The following is a 22,009-nucleotide window of genomic DNA, read 5'->3' on the forward strand; positions in this document are numbered from 1 at the left end:
CTTCAGACTAGGAATAACAAATGCTGCTGATACTTTGTCACCCTGAGCAGACCGTGACCCATCTGTAAAAATTTTACAGAATTCTGAATCAGGGAACAACCTTTCAAAGGTCAATGATCTTAAAAGGACAGCAGGTCTGGAAAAATACTCGCTCGCCAAATCATCCAACAAAACCTCGGGGGGATGGTAAAGCCATATCAGATACAAATTCACCACTACCCCCATGCACCGCTACCCTCCAAGAAACTCAAGCTCAGGCCATAAGGAAAGTCTAACAACATGAGGATATCGACCATCAGGAAACTTCCCGAGGTCACCAAATTCCCAACAAGGATCATACACACTGCCCCAATTCCCAAAGGATAAAGACCGCAACCTATTCCAAAGCATAATATCAAAAAACTGCCGATGCAGCCTCCCAGGGCACTCACCGGTCACACCCTGAAGCACACTGCACACTGCAAGGCGTAGTAACAAAAGCCCCACAAATAATACATAGAGACCTAGCTTGAACCACACATCCAGTCTATGCAATACTGATTTGGAAGCTGAGGAAAAGGCCTGACAGCCATAATCCAATAAAGGCCTAATCATGGCCTGATAGACTAACAAAAGAGATCTCCGGTCCACTCCCCACTGATTCCCAGTAATATTCCACAATAAGTTAAGACGAGGCTTGCACCGATTTTCAACATATTAAATATGAGGGACCCAAGTTAATTTACAATCAAAATATACTCGTTTGTTTTTGATAATTTTTTTTGCATAAAGACAGGAAAGAGGGGAGAGGGGGTGGAGTTGCGGTTGGTGTTTTAGAGGGCTTGGATTTTTTGGAAGTGGAAATTAAGGTTGCTGTCACAGAGGTGTTGCTGGTTGAGGTTCCATTGAGAGACTCCCCCGGTTTAGTTCGTATTGTTAATTTATACAATTCATGTTGGCCTCTAACAAGGTGTATTTTGGATGCATTAATTTAAGGTTCTCTAGGCCCGATTATTTTATGTGGAGATTTTAACAGTCATAATCTCCTTTGGAGTAGTTTGAGGCTTGACTCTAATGGGAAAATTTTGGAGACTTTCTGCGATGATAATGGTTTGGTGGTTCTGAACGATGCTTCCCCGACCAGAATAAATACTTGTACTGGGACGATGTCTCTATTGGATTTGGGGATAGTTTCTAGCACCATTGCAGGTAAATGTTCTTGGGAGGTTTTGTATGACCTCCACATGGGTAGTGATCATCTCCCTACCTTTCTGTATTTTGGAGTACAGGGCTGTTTTGATAGGGGGAGTTCTGCCCCTCTATGGTGTTATTCCAAAGCTAACTGGGATTTATTTAAGGTGTTATGCAAGAGGGAGTTGTCATTTATCCCAGAGTCATGCTCAGTTGAGGAGTTTTCAGTTGCTCTCTCCAAAGGGATTTGGAAGGCTGCGTCGGTAGCTATCCCGAAGTCTATAGTTAAGGTGGGGTCAAACCGTTCAGTGCCTTGGTGGTCAGAAGAACGTAGGTCGGCTGTTAAGGCTAGGAATCGGGCCTTTAGAAGAGCCAGACAAACACTTGCAGGAGCGGATCTTCTTTTATATAAACGCCTTAGGGCTGAAGTTAAGAGGGTTGTGCGGACGGCGAAGAGGGAGAGTTGGAGGGTATATTGTGGTAGGCTATCAGCGGATGTTCCGGTTGCAAATGTTTTTAAGCAAATTAAGAAAATGAACGGTATTCGTACAAGCATTAGAGAGGTTCCTGCGTTGGTATCCGCTGATGGTTCTATTTCTATTTCAAGTGAGGAGAAAGCAGAGAAATTTGCAGACTTTTTTCAACGGGTCAGCAGCGTGGAAAATTGGAGGGTGTGGAGGGAGGTTTTATATATAAGCTGCACTGTTTTGGAATTCGGGGGAGATTTTTTTGGTGGGTTGCATCATTTTTTGCTTTAAGGTGGATTAAGGTTAAGGTCCAGAACTCTGTTTCTGGATCTCGTGATGTGAATAATAGCATTCCTCAGGGTAGTGTCCTGAGTCCCAGCTTATTTAATATTATGGTGAATGATTTGCCCCAGGTCTTGCCTCAAGGTGTAAACTGCAGCATGTTTGCTGATGACTGTGCGATTTGGAGTAGAGGTAAGAACTTGGAAGAGGCTATTGACAAGCTTAATAAAGCCCTCATCAATTTGGAAAATTGGGGGAATGAATGGGGATTTAGGTTTTCTTCTTCCAAGTCAGTGGGAATGATCTTCACACGAAAGAAAGTTTTTGTGTCTCCTAGGCTGTTTTTGTATTGTTCCCAAACTGAATTTGTTCCTAAGTTTAAGTTTGCACCCACTTCTATGTTTTTTTTTTTAGATTGTGAGTCCTTTGGGGACAGGGAGCAATTTTATTTATTTATCTCTATGTAAACTGCTTTGTGAATTTTTAGTCAAAAGCAGTATATAAATATATTCATTGTTGTAGATATCCCTGAGGCCAGGGTGCTCATTCCCTTGGCCTCTATGAACAAAATGGCTGCTGGAAGCCTGGACATCCACATTACCAGAGAGAGGGGTAGAAGGGTGCACGTGCACCATCCTACCTCACTTTTAGCCCAGATGCAAGACCCAGGCTACCTGGTCAAGGAATGCTGGTGTTTCTCACAACCCACTCTACCTGGGCTAGGGTAGCCCTACCTGTGTAGAGCTGGTCATGAGAACAACCTTCCTGATTTGTTAACTGTGGTTTTCCTCGACTTCAGATGAAATGAGCAACTGAGGTTTATAACAAAACAGAAAGGAAACTTTAAATCTCTGGCCCTCGTGCATGAAGGAGAGGGGTGGTCCTAAGGTTTATTGGTATATTTAAACCTAGCCTCTGCATGTAGAAGCAAGTGTGTGTTGTTATTGCTGCTGGTGGTGTTGTGTGTGTGTGTGTTTTTTTTTAAAGCAGGAGTCTTTTATAGATAAGGTATCTTTTTGTTTCTGTTCCTTGTAGGATATAAAATATCCTACAATACTTTGCTATGATAACATGGTAGTATGAAGCAGAAATGGAACAATTGCAAGCATTTTTCTTCCATTGTCTTAGAGAATTATAATGTTAAGTATGAAACCTCTCAAGTTGTGCCGTCGAGTCTGTGTCAACTCAGGGCAATCACAGAGATGTGGTATTCTATGGTATAATACAGGAGGGGTTTACAATTGCCATCTCCCACGCAGTATGAGATTGTGCCTTTCAGCATCTTCCTATATCACTGCTGCCCGATATAGGTGTTTCCCATAGTCTGGGAAACTTACCAGCGGGGATTTGAACCAACAACCTCTTGCTCCCTAGGCAAGTTATATCCCAACTGGCTCGTATTGAGCCGGGCTTGACATCAAGCTGGCCTGGTTTGAACCAGTCTGAGTTTGAACCGAACTCCGAGTTTGAGTCCGAGTTTGAACCGAACTGCCCCATGGTTTGAAGAACCTTTTTGCAGGCCAGCTCGGGGGGATAGGATGTCAGGATGTAAGAGAACAGGTTATTTGTAAAGGGGAATCTGACTAGGGATTACAAGTAAAGGGAGATTGACAAGTAAAGGGAGTTTCCCTAGCCTCAGAAGGGTGGTGGTGACAGGCGAATATTTGTTTTTAGTTTCTTGCCGGCGGAGATGGCCAGTGGAAGCAGTGGCATCAGGGATGCCGCCTCCCCAAGCTTCCCAAATGACAGGCTGGGCTAGCTGTGGCCCAGTTCGGGCCTCTGTGCATGCGCAGAGGCCATTAGAGTGGCCTCTGCACATGCACAGAGGCCCTAACTGGGTCGCAGCCAGCCTGGCACAGAGGCCAGAGGGTGGGGGGTGGGGGTTAGAGGAGCTGCTGCTTCTGATGTCACCACCTCCACCATCCCCGCCAATGGGAAACTAAAGGTAATTTTCCCCTTTTGCCATCCCCCCTTCTTAGTCTAGGGATTGGGAATCCTCCTTTACTTGTAAAGATGAATCCTAGCCAGAATCCCCTTTACAAGTATATCCTCTGAGCCGAGCCATGAGCCTAGACTGGATTTGAACTGAGCCGGCAGAATGGCTGGCACATACACCCCTACTCACAGTTTCCTTACCCTCCAAAATATTGACCATCTTTTTACCCATCAAGAGAACAAGTACAAAGATGGCTAAAATCTTAGCTTAATCAAAATTTATATTTTCCCATGAATACTAGATTTGGAGCAGATGGAAATCTACTATAAAATCAAAGGAAAAAGCAATTTTTTTTTAAAAAAAAACCCTGATTTTAAAACCACAAGCAAATTTTCTGATAGCAACACAAATAAGTTCTTTTCATCTTTAATTATGGAGCAGTTTGTCTAAATCAATCTATCTACAATCAGCTCTGCCAACGCCAATTTTTAGTGATTTTGGTTGTTTGGGGCTACAAATTGATTTTTTTAATTGTGATAAATTAAAATCCAATATTGGCCAACAAGATACAAAGCACATAAACATCATCATTTGTATCTTTTAAATTAGGTCAGTTGCCTGGTGAATGATCAGTGCTATGAAAAAAAAAATCATACGTGGACATTCTAAAAGAAATAGGCAATATTTTGGTCAATGACAACAATCTTATCCAAATGACAGGTATCTGGATCTTTAAATGAGAAATGTAGTAATGTTAGAATCTGAAGTAACATGCCAGCTAACATGCAAAATAAAATTTGGAAATCCCATTCTTGTGAAAATTGCATATCTACTTTTGGATATGTCCAAAACATGCAGTGCCATTTTTAGGGGGCAAAGCAGAAACAGTAAGGAAAGTTTTGCACATCCCTTGTTCCATCCCTAGGCCTCTGTGCAAAATTAACAAAAAGTTTTGTTTTAATCAGAATATTTTTTGAATTTGCATATCAAACAGAGGGCTCTTTTCTATTGCCAAAATGATTTCCTCTTAATTGAGATATTTTATCTCAAGAAGTAAAGCCTAGTTTCATTTTTTGCAATGGTCCCAATCTGGCTCACTTAAACCCTTAAAAGCACAATTAAAATGTCACAACACACACATTACAAAACCAGAAGACAATTCAATACCAAATGCAACATTAAAACATCACTTACAGAAGCTGTATTCAGACATTTATGCTGTATGTATGTGCATACAGGGTTTTGCACATACTTATTGTGTTTGTGCGTGTGTGTGTGTGAATGACTGTATGTGAGTTCATTTTAAAAGGGAACTGGGAAAGGGGCCCTCAAATGTAGGATACAGATAGAAAGTGTGCTACTGTAGATGTGCTGAACATAATTCATGAATCACTCTAGATGCATACAGATCTGTACATACATCATACACAGATTGTATGTGCACTGAACATAATGTGTGAATAGGACTAGAGACTTTTTATCAACTTTTAAAAGCATAGCAAAACAGGTATGTGTTTAAAACTTTCTTGGAAGACAGCATGGAGAAAGCATCATGAAAGCATCATTGGAGAGGAGAGCTGGTCTTGTGGTAGCAAGCATGACTTGTCCCCTTAGCTAAGCAAGGTCCACCCTGGTTGCATTTGAATGGGAGACTAGAAGTGTGAGCACTGTAGGATATTCCCCTCAGGGGATGGAGCCACTCTGGGAAGAGCAGAAGGTTTCAAGTTCCTCCCTGGCTTCTCCAAGATAGGGCTGAGAGAGATTCCTGCCTGCAACCTTGGAGAAGCCGCTGCCAGTCTGTGAAGACAATACTGAGCTAGATAGAATAATGGCCTGGCTTAGTATATGGCAGCTTCCTATGTTCCTAACCTCCAGTGGTAAGGAGTTCCACAATCTGGGAACGCTATTGAAAAAGACCTGTCCTGTTAGCATGCCAATCAAGCCAGTGCCGATCCAGCCTGTGGAGCAGAGCTGACCAGAAGATCTCAATGGGCAGGCAGATTTTAGTCACTAATTTAATTAACAGATGTTTGAAAATGCTGAGCACCCACAGCAGCTCAAAAACATTAAAAAAGAAACGGTTAATTTCCCCCCCACCCCAAGTTAAATCAATACGTTCATTTTAGATAGTAACAAATGCAAAAGAGAGAGAATGTGATATTTATTTGCATTAAATGTATCAATTGTCACAACTGGTTCAAATTATATGTAGCAATTACCAAACTACTTTTAAAGATCGTGTCTGAACCTAAAATGAAATGGAGTATTAAATAATACTGATGATGAACTTGAAATGAACCAAAAATTTTAATTGGGACCTTATTCAAAACATATCAGACTTTTCAGAAATATTCAAGAGTATGGGGAAGTGAAGCGGTAAACTCCGCAGAAGAAAAAGGACAGGTTTCACACATACAGGCATATAATTTGAGAAAAACAAACTATGCTGCTAAAAAGGCGATGAACCCACTTATTGCTATTAAACATATTTCAAAATCTGGGACCATATGCTGCAAGGATTTTTGTGTAAATTAGGGCTGCACCAAATATTCTTCTTTTAAAAAACAACAACACCCTGTCCTTTTACAAGTGTAGTGGGTGTGGGCAGTTCCTACACAGTTTTTCTAAAAGAAAATTGTGTTCTTTTTGATAACTGGAACTCCTTTTTGCACAGCAATTACAATTCACGAACATAACATTTAATCTCCACACACACACACCCCCATCATGTCAATATAAAGTATTAAAGGGGTGCCAAGATGTTTTCTCATTGGGCCACTTCAAACCCTGGATTCAGATCTTGGTTTATTCCAAGGAAGTTGGTTAGAATAAACGGAGATGGGCTGGTTCAGACATCAGAATCTATATACAGAATTCTCCTAAACATTCCTGTCACGAATCCGTGGTAGCTCTCGCAAGAGTTCATGAGTGAGCTGCTGATTAGCGATGGGGATGGGCAGAAAGAAACTGCTGGCCAGGAGAACGGCTGACCAGTTGGAGAGGAGGAGCAGCCGCCTGGCTGCGAGGGAGCCTGAATGGGGCTGAAGGGGGGCGGAGGAGCACAAACTGGGGCTGAAGGGAGCAAGCACGAAATGAAGAAGGGTGGAAGAAAGGGTGAACTAGGGGCGCAGATGCTCTGTGCCAGGTGAGCTAGTTGATCTTGGTTTCTACTGCAAGCAGAAGTAGAATCCTGCTCACATGGGCAGGTGAGGGAGGGAGTACACACTCTCAAGGCTAGGGCACATCACATAGAACCAATATTTAACAACAGTTCCACATGATGTCTGAACAGGCCCATTGCATATTCTTGATATTGTATGTATTTGCAGAAATTGAATCCATTCCACATACCTTGATCTGATCTACAAACCCCATCTGCCTGTGTTTCTAGTGCTTTTGGATAACTTGAGTTCTTTGATTAAGAGAAAGAATTTTCTTCTATTACGGGATAAATCATTGGAGTGGTGCGGGGAGTGGTGGCTGTACTGATGCCAGCCAGAAGGGAAACAAGCTCCTTAAGGCCATAGTAAGGATTTGCTACAGCCTGGACTATCCCACCAAACAATCTTAAATCCTGCCAGTATTGCAGAGGTCACATAACTTTCTTCAGATCTACTGGATAAGGATGAGCTCATTTAACAAGGTGACCCAACATTTACAACTTTTGCTCAGCATCACTTCTAAATTTTTATTTACTATATTGCAGGAAGAAAAATGTAATACGTTCATAAGGCATCAAGCTCAAATATTCAAATAGTGCAACATAGTTTAAATGTATAATACACAATACTGTGCTATCCCAATAACTCTTCAGAACTGATATTGCATTATTTACTCATGAGTTTAATGACAGTGGTTAATCAATAACAATATTAATTAGCAAAGCTAATTTTATCTGGCATCGTGCTAAATAGTTAATGTATATAAAATTGTAATTGAGAAATTTTTAAAATCCAAGAGAGAGCATAAGCCACTGTGAAGATAATTATAGTTAAGATAAAATCTGTTTGCCAGTGTGATCTGATTTTTAGTTGCTATGATTGCCTTAGGTCCCTGTTAACGTAAAATGAACAAGGCTTAAGCGATGGAAATATTATGTTTCTGTGAGATTTCCATAGGATCTTTGTGACTGAGCAGCAACTACTGTACCAAAACTCTTCTGCTTATAATCACATTTAACTGATTCCCCCACCCAAATATGGTTATTATTGCTAAAATTTAAGCTAATTCTTATTACAGCTGCATTCAGAAAAAAACATCCCTTAATGGAAACCATTTTTGCTATTAACAGTAGTTCTATGTCAGGAAATAACAGCTTATTTTACAAACACAAACATTTCTCGCCGCAGTCCTAGAGATTCCCATCAGGAGACCTGGTAGCCAGCCAAAATTTGTGTTCAACACAGTCTGCCTCTCACCCAGCTTGAGGAGGAATGGTCTCATTGCTGACATTACACTGCACTGTGATGGAAAGCAGCAAGACTTGTTTCTGCTTTCTGGCTGTCTCTTGGGCTCAGTGTGATTTCGGGAAGAGCCTCCACTCTTTTCTCAGGCCAGAAGAGGCACAGGGGCTTGTTCTGACTGCATGCAATACTTCTTCCTGATAGTTTTGTACCATTCAAAAGCATGTGTGCTTTTCAAGCATCCAGGATTTTATTCTAATTTTATTCTCTCCTGTTTCTGTTAATATTTATTGTCCTGCATAATGAAAAATCCAAATAAACTACTGATACTTTACTGATTACTGTTAGTCCAGAAAGGTTGCTCTATTTATGCTCACATTAAAAAGATGAAACACTACCCCTTTGCGTGATAGCCTTTTATAGAATCAGTAGTACTTTGGAACACCATTACTAATACTTAATTTGTTGAATTGATCTGCTAGGATTTCTCCCTCAAGGTTTTAAGGTGGGCAATGCCATATTAATACAATTTTAAAATCATCCAAAATGATATAAAACATCTCTAGAATCTAGAGGTTTTGTTTTTTTAAAGAACACCATTGAAAACTCCACAGAAGTACCTGCAACTTGAACATTAGAACTATCCCAAATATAAATCTTACAGTGGTATTGAGAAAATGCTGGCTAATATTGTGTCTCTGGGGGAAGGAGTTTTATAAATTTAGAATATCCCCTAAGAACTTTTAGTATAGATTTTATAATGTAATCAAGAGGGTATCAGTCCATTTTAGTTATGGCTAAATTGCTCATCTTGTATTAAGCCAAAACCAATGACTTCATACCTTAGTCAATTGAGGCCTTTGCTTTGATATACACTAGCAGTTTATCATATATTTGAAGTAACTTTGTCTGCCAAATATTACTGCATCCAGGAGAAGCTATTAATGTAAAAATAATAATAATAATAATAATAATACAACCACCATGGGATTCAATTTTGTTGTGTCATGCATTATTTTACTTACTCCTGTCTTCTCATCAAAGATTTTGATTCCTCCAAAGGAGACAGTTAAAAATATTTTCTGCTTATGTTCCCCTTTTGAACGAGTTGCAGCAACAATTCCCTGTTGGGAGAAAGCAAGAAAAAATGGTTCACATTCAGAATCACTGGACAGTTGGCTTCTAGTCACATTAGTACAGGGATAGGCAACCCTGGTTTTCCAGCAGTTGCTGAACTACAACTCCCATCATCCTATCAATTTATTGCAGCTGGAAGTGATGGGAGTTGTAGTTAATCAACAGCTGGAGAACCAGAGTTGCCTACTCCTGCATTAGTAAGTGCAGGTGGAACATTATTCTTAAGAACCAAAAACATTCAGCTGTTTATTGGCTTCAGATGCAGGTTTGGAACAACATACTACAGGACTGCAATCCTATCTACACTGATTTGGGAGTAAGGTTCCCTGAATGCAGAGGGACACTAAATATGCATTGGGCAAGGGTGCACAACTTTGGTTTCCATTTGCAGAAACACTGTGAATATCAATTTTCAAATTGCTCTCTTGCTATGAAAGACATGATTGAAGTTTCAGCTGAAACCACGTTGTTTTGCAGCCATCAAAACATGCTACACTGATGGGTTGGCAATTTGCAGCAAAGCCCTCTTTCTTCTCCTGACATGCTCCCTTTCTTGGAACACAGCAGGCACAAAGTTTTATTGCCAGGTAGGCGTGGAATGGATGACATTTCCATCTGTATGTGGAGGTAGCAAATTTGCAACATCCCTATTCCCTGCCTCGCTTTTCAGTTTTGAGATTTCCCCCTCACGTGTATTAGCTCCCCCCTCCCCTTTTAGATAACAGGGTCACACAGAATTATATAATCACATACCTAAAACAACCAGAATACTAGTTCACAGTTTCTCATTGACCAGGTCAAAGCTGCAGACTTTTCATACCAGTCATCAAAATGACCATGACCTTTTATTTTTAAAGTGTTTACTTGGAAATCTCTAGCTAAACCATACTCTTAATTAAACCAAGAGTATGGTTTAGCTAGGGATTTCCAAGTAAACGCTTTAAAAATAAAAGGTCATGGTCATTTTGATGACTGGTATGAAAAGTCTGCAGCTTTGACCTGGTCAATGAGAAACTGTGAACTAGTATTCTGTAATCAATCAATCAATCAATTAAAAATATTTGAAATATTTAGACCTTGCCCCTCCAGTACACTACTGCTCAGTAGTTGTGCAGCTCACAGCATTAATAAAATGTGTTTTCCAGTTCCAATGGATAATGGTGGTAGAGGCTGCTATCATTAGTGCAGGAATGAAAACCTGGTTTCTTCCTGTTCTTGATTTTTTTAAAAAATCATCAATACAAGACAAGCAGATCATATGGCAAAACTGTTTCTGTACCATATGATTCTGGACTATACATGAATCAAAGTTCCTGCATCTGAAAAGCTCCCTGAACACACACACAACATCGAGACATTAGGGAGGACTGCAGTGTTTCCTTCCTGCTGACATACTAAGTTTCTGTGTTCAGGGATTATTTTGCATGGGGATCATTCAAACATGCAACTTCTCTAAATCAGTTTTTTCCTGTATGACTTGCAGTTTGTACAGAATAAGAAGAAAGCAGAGAGCGAGACATGACAATCTAATGAGAAAGGTTATAGATCTTCCTTCATGCTGTTTAGTTATGGTCATAGCTGGTATATTCCATTGCATAATGCTTGTAGAGGCAAAGCCTCTGCCACCAATTGGCTGAGCCATGCTGCTGCTGATTGTGTTAATAATAAAAATAAATCATTACACCACTTTTCAGGCCAAAAAGCCTCTCAAAATGACTTACAAATACAAGGCAATGAGTTTGACTGTTCACAAACATTACAGCAAACATAGCTATTAGAAGTCTGCAGCCCAACTTCTTTGACAAACGTCCATTTGGCTTAAAAACTCCAACAGATTCTAGGGCGAAGAGTATCTTTGTGGGTCAGGCTGGTGACAGGAGATATGGAAGTTAATGGGCAGAGAGCCCAGAGAGAGGGTGGTTGAAGGATGGGCAAAACAGACAAAAAGCGAAAACTGTGAGGAGGACAGGGAGAAGCTTGAATAAAGGGCAGAGGAGAAAGAGAACTGAGGCAAATCAGTGACTACAGATATGCTATATAAATTATTATTAATATTTACAGTATTGTTTGTGTGCTTTGCACAGTTGGCATGCTGTGCACTACTTGCACAGTTATCCAATATTGTATTATTATCTGTTTATGTTATACAAGTTAACTTCAATACTTTAAAATCTTTTCATGGGTATGACATAGGTAGAAGCTGTGTTTTCTGTAAGCTGTATGAAGAGTAAATTAGCTTCCAGTAAGTTCTCTTAAGATGAAGATAACAAAAATAGGCTATATCTATATATGTGTTTCCTTTGAATTCAACAATAAGAACATAAGAACAGCCCTGCTGGATCCGGCCCAAGGCCCATCTAGTCCAGCATCCTGTTTCGCACAGTGGCCCATCAAATGCTGCTGGAAGCCACAGGCATGCCCCTTCTCCTGCTGTTACTCCCCTGCAACTGGTACTCAGAGGCATCCTGCCTTTGAGGCTGGAGGTGGCCCACAGCCCTCCGACTAGTAGCCGTTGCTAGACCTCTCCTCCATGAAATTATCCAAACCCCTCTTAAAGCCATCCAGGTTGTTGGCTGTCACCACATCTTGTGGCAGAGAATTCCACAAGTTGATTATGCGTTGTGTGAAAAAGTACTTCTGTTTGTTGGTCTTAGATTTCCCGGCAATCAATTTCATCGGATGACCCCTGGTTCTAGTGTTATGGGAGAGGGATAAGAATTTCTCTCTATCCACTTTCTCCACACCATGCATGATTTTATAGACCTCTATCATGTCTCCCCGCAGTCATCTGTTTTCTAAATTAAAAAGCCCCAGGTGTTGTAGTCTTGCCTCATAATAAAGGTGCTCTAGGCCCCTGATCATCTTGGTTGCCCTCTTCTGCACCTTTTCCAGTTCAACAATGTCCTTTTTTAGATATGGTGACCAGAACTGTACGCAGTACTCCAAGTGTGGTCACACCATAGGTTTGTATAAGGGCATTATAATATTAGCCGTTTTATTTTCAATCCCCTTCCTAATGATCCCTAGCATGGAATCGGCCTTTTCCGCAGCTGCCACACATTGAGTCAACACTTTCAACAAGCTGTCCACCATGACCCCAAGATCCCTCTCCCTCAGTCTCCGACAGTTCAGATCTCATTAGCGTATACTTGAAGCTGGGGTTTTTAGTCCCAATGTGCATCACTTTATACTTGCCAACACTGAACTGCATTTGCCACTTTGTCGCCCACTCCCCAGTTTGGAGAGATCCTTTTGGAGCTCCTCACAATCTGTTTTGGATTTCACTACCCGAAAGAGTTTGGTATCATCTGCAAATCTGGCCACCTCGCTGCTTACCCCTACTTCTAGATCATTTACAAATAAATTTTGTATTTTTTGGTATACATCCAGAATATTTTTATATACCAAATATTTTTGGTATATATCCAGAAAAGTAACATCATGAGACTGTGGAACATACTACCGATGTTACCAATTTCAGTACAGGGTGTAATCCCCATTATCCGCAGGGATTCCATTCTCCACTTTAACCGTGGACAACAGAACTGTGGATAATGGGGCATTAAGTCAATGGGATTTTTTGGGAGGTTAGGTTCCCGAAGTCTGTAAAAAGGGCAAAAGTAGGCAAAAATCACCCCTCAAAAAGGGGAGAAAGTGCCCTACCATCTCTGTAGCTGTCCAGGAATGCCCCCCCTGCAAAGTTCCAATTCCTCAATTTTTCTGTGAAGAATTAAAGAAATATTTTTTTTAAAGAACCACAAGATGCCTCCTTTTCTGAAAATCGTGACTAGTAATGACCTTGGAGGTCATTTCAAGCCACCCTGACACGGCAGATACGTGAAATTAACCCTTTTAAAACCATTTTTTGGCTACACATGCCAAGGTCTCCCTGCAGACCTCGAAGAAGCTCTTCTCACTGATCGTGAGAAGAGCTTCAGAGTGTTTGTCTGTTTGCTTTTTACTTTTCTGGGTGATCAGACACCATTGAGTCAATTACCCAACTGTGGATACACGAAAACATGGATGTAGGATCCGCAGATAGCAAGGTTTGCCTGTACAGAAGTTGAAAACAGCTCTTCAATCTACTTTCCTCAGTCAGGATGTTTTGCATATTCAAAACACACACACACACTCTTCAGTCCTCACTTTTAACCCAAGGAAACAGTATATTCAGTACTTTCTGAATGCCCCTTTTCTGCTTTCTGGAGGGATGGACTACCAAAGACTGCTATCTTTGGATCTAGATTTTCTTGGTTATTAGTCTCTAAAAACTTCCTATGTGGAAGGTAAACAGTCTGGGAGAAGGAGTTCCAGTGAAAAAGCAGTGGGTATGATATTTCCTCTCCTCCGCCTGCTTCTTCTTTCCTGAAAACAAGCAGCCTCCCGGGCCCGGGGGTCTCTTCAGGATGCCTGTGCTTGCATGGGGCATCCTGGAACTTTGGGGGTTGCACGGCCCCCGATACCCACAGCCCCTGCCGGCTCCATGACGGAGCCAGCAGTCACGTAGGCGGCTGATCCAGCCACCCAGGGCTGCCTTTGGATCATCTGTGGGGAGAGCGGGCTAAGCCTGCTCTCTCCACAGACTCCGAAGAAGCTCTTCTCACTGATCATGAGAAGAGCTTCAGAGTGTCTGTCTGTTCGCTTTTTACTTTTCTTGGTGATCAGACACCATTGGTGGGGTAGGAAGAGTGCAGACACATGTACACCTGCACATACCATGGGTCCAGCACAGGGATTAAACCTAGGACCCGCTGTTAGCTGCCCCTGCTAGGTTCCCAAGTGGAACAACACAAACTTTGAGTGAACCAAGTGACAGAAGAAAGTGAGGTGAAGGGTGATGCAGGTCTTCCCCAGCCTCACTATCCTTCATCTTCCCAAAGTTTCTGAGTGGAAATGAGCAGCATAAGCTTCACTAGTGAGTCAAGTGACAGTAGAGGGAGGATAGGCAGAGCAGGAAAACAACATTACAGAAAATATAATCAACAGGGGGGAAAATATAGAACTGGATTTCCTGGAGTACCAAAATACACATTTTGCCTTTTAATCTTGTAAATGCTAACTCATTTTCTTATTTTTTAGGGTAGGTAGGGGATAGTGGTTTTGTGGGGTGGGTAGGAAGATTCATAGTGATTGCACTTTAAAAATAAAATAATATGCAATCATCACTTACTAATGTATATTTCAAACTATTCTGCATACTTCAATTAATAAACATTCACCACATCCCCATAAGATGATGCAACCTTAAGACAGAAAATCAGCACAGTTGGTGATTTATTCCTCACTGCCACAAATCAAATGGCTCAGTTGGTGTTTGAAATATTTATCTCCTTCCATGCCTTTGACTACTAGAAAGGCTGTCTTTAATAGAACAAAAACTGATATGCCACAGGTAAGCTTTCAACAGAAGGACATGAATATTAAAAGAGAAATAGTAAATAGTCCTCATAATAAATGGCAAAAACCTACAGAACAGCAATCTGAATTTGTGACACCACCAGTTTCTCATAGTTCTAGTCTCTTCAAAATATTACACAGGCAAATACCTCAATTTTGCTAACAGGAATCAAACATCATTGAGGAAATATGGAAATTGAGGCCTCCAGAAGAGACACAAGAAGGCCTGCCTAACCTTAACAGCCAGAAGCCTCCCAAACCATTTGTAGGTGGATGGAAATAACCCAGGAATTAATGAAAAAGAGATTACACACATACTAATCTCAAGACTGTGTCATGGTACATGCTGGTGAGAAATATTAAGATCCTGCCCTCCATCACCAAATCCTCAAAATACTTTTTCAAATTATTCCCAGGGGAAGAAAAATATTGCTGAAGCATGAGAAGTGTGCATTGCATTACTGACACAGAAAATATGATTCTATGGGTCAGGGATATCAGCATTAAGTCTGCAACATATGTAAATCAGCAACACCATTTTGAATGGTTTTAAAACAAAATAGGGGCCTACAAAAAGACAAAATTTTCAGGTCAAACTCCAACAGGTCTTCATTGCTCATCCTTTTCTGTCCCAAGTCTCATCTGCATTTTGAACTGGACATCTTACAATGGATCCCATATATAAATAAGGCATCTTTCTCTTTAATAGCCAAAGGAATATAGAACTTTCCCAATTTTATTGAGCTCCTCCTTTATTTGGTATGCTTTCTGATTTTAGAAAAACTATTATCCCAATTATGATTTCCCAGTTCAACTGGAGTGCTTCTAGATGGAAGGAGTAGTTATCTTGTGCTTCCATAGCAGTCTGCTTCTTCAGTTGCTTACACTCAGTCAGTTCACATGCAAAACCAAATCATAAATGATCCCTGTGCTTGTATGCTCCCTCTTCCCTTTCCACCCTTTGCTTTAATAAGTGTCTTCTGTTTTTGTTGAAACCATAGTTTATTGTTACCTCCAAACCATCAAACTGTGATTTCTGTGAGCCCTCTAAACCAGTGTTTCTCAACCACCGGTCCATGGACCGGTGCTGGTCCATGAGGAGTTGAATGCCGGTCCGTGCTGGTCCATGAGGAATCTCCCCACCAAACATTTCGAACCGGTGGGGGCCACCACTGCTTGGAGATCTCCAGAGCTCATTTCTAGGCAGACAGCCCTTACTGCCTGGATAACGTTCATTTCAAGGAAGCTAAATGAGTGTTATCCCAGCAGCGAGGGCTGCCTGCTTAGAAATGAGCTCTGGAGAGCACCCAGCGGTGGTCCCCCCCCCCGGCTTGAAATTGTTTTGGAGGGTGCCAGGGGGTGGGGGCGAGGGGGGGAAAGACCCTTTTACTAACTGCTGGTCCTGGAAACTGCACACAAAGGATGTGCCAGTCCATGACTCCAAAAATGTTGAGAAACACTGCTCTAAACCAAGATTGCAATCAGGATCAAACCATGGGCAACTTGTGCAAATCATCATTTGCCAGTTTAGAGGTAAAATGGTAAACTATGTGTATGTGCACAGAGTGCATGATTTTAGCCACAATTTGACAATTGGAGAGGAGAACTGGTCTTGTGGTAGCAAGCATGACTTGTCCCCTTAGATAAGCAGGGTCCACCCTGGTTGCATATGAATGGGAGACTTGATGTGTGAGCACTGTAAGATATTCCCCTCAGGAGATCGAGCTGCTCTGGGAAGAGCAGAAGCTTCCAAGTTCCCTCACTGGAATCTCCAAGATAGGGCTGAGAGAGGTTCCTTCCTGCAACCTTGGAGAAGCCCTTGGAGCAGTGAAGACAATACTGAGCTAGATGGACCAATGGTCTGACTCAATATATGGCAGCTTCCTATGTTCCTATGTAATACATCTAAGCTAACCCCCAAACATTCACCATGGACCAACAGTGTTATTGCAAAGCAGAGATTTCCAGGACAGAGCAAACGAGCACCAGTCATTTCACAGATGATTCAAAACAGCTAGCAACAACTGAATTAGACTCAAAGTGAAAAACAAGGTGGAAGAGGAGATACATTATTAATAGTGTGCTAACTTCTTTATTAATTTATTTTCAAAAAAAAATTTCCTTGTAAAGAAAAAGCAAGGTGCTAAATTCCATTAACAATTACGTGAAATAACTAATTCTTAATGGTACATTGTTCAAGAGTTATTCAATGGAGGTTGCAAACTTTTCTTATTTGTCTTGCTGCTGTGCCTTTAACAGTAGCCTGACACAATCAACTCAATTCCAAGAAAAGTTTCACCTGCTAAATTGTTGCATGTTAGGTTGTAGGGGTGTGTGAACCAACTCGACTCAAGCCAGGCTCGATTTTGAGCCGGCTCGGGTGAAGGCTCACACTCAAAGCAGACCAGCCCCACATAGAGTGAAGCCGGTCCAAGTTAGATTTGAGCCATGCCTGGCTTGAAACCCTAACTCATGAGCCTGCTCGAGGGATATACTTTTAAAGGGGAATCCAGCAAGGGCTTTCCAAAAGGTAAATGCGGGAAGTGGGGAGAAAAAAGGTAGTCTCTAACTTTTTTAATGCACTGGAAGTTGTGGGGAAGGCAGAGGCAGCAGGGATGGCGGTGGCTTCTCCAATCCCACCCCCCAGGCCTCCCAAGTGATAGGTGGCTACGGCTCGTTTGGGGCATCTATGCACACACGGTTGTCACTAGAGTGGACTCCGCATGTGTTCAGAGGCTATATGTAGTGTGGTGACACAAATGGCCTCTGCACACATGTGAAGGACACTCTAATGGCAGCCGCGTATGCGCAGATACCAAAAATGGGCCGCAGCCAGCCTGGCCTGTCACTTGGAAAGTCGGTGGGGGGATTGGAGGAGTCTCCACTGCCAGTGCATTTTAAAAGGCAAAGACTACCTCCCCTGCCCATCCCGCATTTATGTGCCCCTTTGCTCAGCATTCACATAACAAAAACCTCTTTTTCCTGGTCTTTATACACAGAACCTCATTTTCCTCCTGGCATCTTCATGCCTCATTGATACAACTAATGTAAATAATAGAGCTAAATCAAAATATGTTTGGTAAATTTTCTTCCCTGTTTTGTCACTGTTTTTCAATGATTTTCAACCCCCGCCCCACAGAAGTCACTTTTCAATTATCACCCTCCCCCACAAGTGTCACCACTTTTAAGTGATTTTTCATGATGGGCTTTTTTCAGGGATTCTCCCCCCTCTCCTGCAAGGAGGGCTGCCCCCACACTCATATAAGCAGCCCATATTCCCACTATAACTGGCATTTAGGCAGTAGTTCCATTATAATAGCAATAGCAATAGCACTTACATTTATATACCGCTTTATAGCCGGAGCTCTCTAAGCGGTTTACAATGATGTAGCATATTGCCCCCAACATTCTGGGTACTCATTTTACCGACCTCAGAAGGATGGAAGGCTGAGTCAACCTTGAGCCCCTGGTGAGGATTGAACTTGTAACCTTCTGGTTACAGGGCGGCAGTTTTACCACTGCGCCACCAGGGGCTCTATAAGCCTTTTTGCAGTACTGATGGGCTGCAGATTCAGCCTCATTTCTCCCGGTATTCAAATAACAGTACTTCTTCCCAATGATATCATCATGTAGCTGCTCAGATTTGACCATGTGATGACATCCATGAGAATAAAAGAAACTAGTTCAGAGTGAGGACAATGCTTATTCAGGAAGTCTTGTCTTCACTCTGAATTAGCTTCTCTTGATCACAATGATGTAGTCATGTAGCCAAATGTGACTGGTTAGAAAAAGCTATCAATATTACTAGGAAAAACAATGGTGATTGTTTAAAAAATGGTGCTGACAGGGCAGTCAGTTGAAGCTGAAAACATCAGCAAACAAACATAAAAAGGTTAAACTGAGGGGAGAAACCTGATAATATTTTGATACCTCTATCTCTTCATCATATTTACTGGGCAACATATGGCTCAAATCTAATAAATAATAACCTGATGCAATGACATTCAAAAATAATTTTCAAAAGCTCAATTTGAAGGGTTTCCCCCCTCTTTAGTTCCAGTTATGGTTAAATTTAAAAGTTTCACAGGACCTTTAATTTCATCATGGAATCTTGGCATAACTTGTCACCTCGTGCTGCAGAAACCTCGTCTATCCCAATCAGTTTTGCTTTGTATCGAACACCGTCGCCTTTAAACCTTTTTATTAAAGTGGCTTCGCTGCGATCCTGACCTGAAAAGACAGAGGTGCAAATTTGAAATCCACAAAATTGTACAAAAGTATAAAAAAGCTAAATGTATATGGGCAAGTTTAAAGTTAACTATATTTAGCCACTTTACTAGTTATATGTTTTAATCCAAGTTCACATCTGATGAACCAGGCTCCAAACTGCTGCAAAATACAATAAAATGTTTGTGCGCAAGTGCACATTTACTGGAATTGATCATATTGTATTGATTTCAGTATATACCTTTCAGTCAATAACATTACTTTACAATCCACAATCCATGTTGTGGAAGCTATCTTCCAACAAAACTCGAATGGGGGACAAAATATATTCAGGCAATACATCCTGCCTGAAGTGCTTAAGAGATAGTTCCAGTATACTAACAGTGGGGTCAATGAACAGCTTATGGCCTTTCTACAAGCAGAGGGATCATGTGGACCCTAAGTTACTCATCTAATATACAGGTACTGGCTGCATTACAAAAAGATCAGTACAGCTTCCATGGTTCAAGCACCTTAGGTCCTGTTTGCAATTTCAGAATATCACACACTCTTCAAAAGCAAATGCTTGAGTCTTCTACCATATAAATGAAAAATTTTCTCATGGTGTTTCCAGCATGTTTTCCCCCCAGTAGGGCCAACCTGAACACAAAGCAGGGAGAAATTGGAAGCTTCAGGTGGCAGATTATGGGCCAGTTCTCAGAAGCTGCACTGCAATCCTATCCAGAACCCCTTCTACACCATGGATGACCTACAGAGGAAAGAAGATAGAATGGCACACAATCAACTGGTTTCATGATGAAAACTTGGGTAGGAGGAGCATCCTACCCAAGTTTGGGAGCTGCATGCACTCCCATTTTCTGATTATGTGTGAGTTAAAAACAAGGTAGGAGGTGGGGAGCTTGATTATTTGCTAAGCCCCAGTTGGGTAGGAAGAGCATGCCCTACCCAGGTTCCATCCCCAGCTTTGGAACAAGGCAGGAGGAAAAACAGTCCTACCAGTCGGGGATTAGCAAACAATCATGCTCCAATCATGCTTTTAACTCACTCACAATAAGAAAATTTGAGTGCACACAGCTCCTGAATGTGAGTAGGTGGCTTCTCCTACCCAAGTTCTGATTGTGAGAAGGAGCCTATTGTTTTTCCTTCTTCCCTTCCCAATAGGAAAGGAAACAAAAGTTCGGAATTTTAAAGAAGCAAGAAATTTGGGGTGTATTTTAACTGGAAGGAAGGGCACAATTTGGTGCCATGCTTCAGGCAGTAAAATGTCATGGGTGGACACTGGTGCCCAACATCAAATAAAAGGTCCTGCCACTGTAGAGGACTCTGGGGCTGTATTCTTTATTTGCGCTGAGGTGGTGGCTATGTTGGAAAATAGTAGTGTAGACTTTTGAAAGTATATTCTTGAATGATTTTTTTAAAAACTGGAGTACCAGAATAAAGACTCCTATCTATCTATCTATCTATCTATCTATCTATCTATCTATCTATCTATCTATCTAATTTATATACCGTCTGACATATGCATCCCTAGGCGGTGTACATAAGTTAGAATACAACAAATACAACAAATATAGACAGGATAAAATGATTAAAACAATTTTATGATAGAAAACAAACCATTTAGAATTAATTAATTAAAAATTAATTAATTATTTTTCTTTCTTTCTCCCCCCTCTTCTTCTCTTGTCTTCATTGTTGTTTTAATTTATGTAAACCACCTCAAATCCAAGGAATTCAGGTGGCCGATAAATTTGCTAAATGAATGCATGCCTGAGAAAACAAGTCTATCTTAAGCGGCTTTTTAAAAAGAGCCAGAGATACTCTTATTTTGACAGGGAGTGCATTCTAGAGCCCTGGGGTAGCCACAGAGAAGGCCCGGTCCTGAGTCGCCACCAAACAAGCCAATAGTAACCATAACCAGACCTCCCCAGATGATCTTAATAGCCAGGAGGTTTCATGACCAGTGTTCTCTCTAATTTTTTTTCATTGGTGTGCGGAATGAGTTTTGAGTGGCAGTATCAAGGCAGTGTGCGTGCACAGATATTTAGAGTGGGACTTCCCTGATTCAACCTGTGTGGGATATAAAATTAACTGAGCGGACATCAAAAAACATATGAGAGCACACACATGCTCGTACCTTAGAGGGAACACTGTATGACAAAGGGTACCCTGGACTCAAGCTGTTAAGAGTGTTATAGATAATAACCAGCAGTTTGTATTTTGCTCAGAAACACATAGCTAGCCAGTGCAGTTCTTCTAAAATTGGTGTTATATGTTCGCTTTGGGTTGTACCGGAGACCAGTTTGGCTGCTAAGTTCTGTACCAATTGTGGATTCCGGACTACATACAAAGGTAGCTTCATGTAGAGTGTGTTACAATAGCCAAGCCTGGAGGTTACCAGAATATGTACCACTGTTTTAAGGTCATTTACCTCCAGAAATGGGTGTAGCTGACAGATCAGCTGACACAGATAAAAAGCGCCCCTGGCTGCTGCCTCAACCTGAGAAACCAGAGAGACTTATGGATCCAGAAGCACTCCCAAGCTACATACTTGTTCTTTCTGGGGTGGTAGAACCCCATTCAGAACAGGCAAATCTAAACCATCTCTAAAGTCCACATGAAGAACTTTTACCCCTGAGAAAGAACTAAAAGCACTGAACAATCTTCACACAAGACATTACATTACACCCTGGGATTTTGAATTCATCTCTTAGTATAAATATTCTCTTGTATTTTTGACTTCCAATCAGGCTTGTCTATTGACAGGTAGACATATTTCATGCATTCAAAACAAAAGTCATTAGTTTTTAAATAAAAAGTAAACTTTTTGTCTGAAGCCTTGTGCACTGTATGCAAAGATCTCATTGAAAGCAAAAAGTCTTAGATTGGTTCAAAAGTTGCAGGACTGCAACCAGTGACAAATATGATGATCTATAGCCAAATTCAGTCAATCAGCTTCAACTGAGTTAGAAAAACATTTTCTACCTTTA

General features: G+C 41.2%; 1 protein-coding gene across 22 annotated transcripts in view; it reads right to left on the reverse strand.

Annotated features, from left to right (window-relative positions):
• Positions 1-22,009, reverse strand: part of DAB1 (DAB adaptor protein 1) — a 1,026,794-nt gene that overhangs the window by 115,028 nt on the left and 889,757 nt on the right. For all 22 annotated transcript variants that reach the window (XM_053244289.1, XM_053244273.1, XM_053244275.1 and 19 more), the window contains 2 exons: positions 18,883-19,022; positions 9,284-9,382 (listed from right to left, as the gene is read on the reverse strand). In XM_053244289.1, the coding sequence (XP_053100264.1) occupies positions 9,284-9,382; positions 18,883-19,022 (239 nt within the window). The remainder of the gene's footprint in view (positions 1-9,283; positions 9,383-18,882; positions 19,023-22,009) is intronic.

The sequence above is a fragment of the Hemicordylus capensis genome, chromosome 4, assembly GCF_027244095.1.
Source record: "Hemicordylus capensis ecotype Gifberg chromosome 4, rHemCap1.1.pri, whole genome shotgun sequence".
Classification (NCBI taxonomy): Eukaryota; Metazoa; Chordata; class Lepidosauria; order Squamata; family Cordylidae; genus Hemicordylus; species Hemicordylus capensis.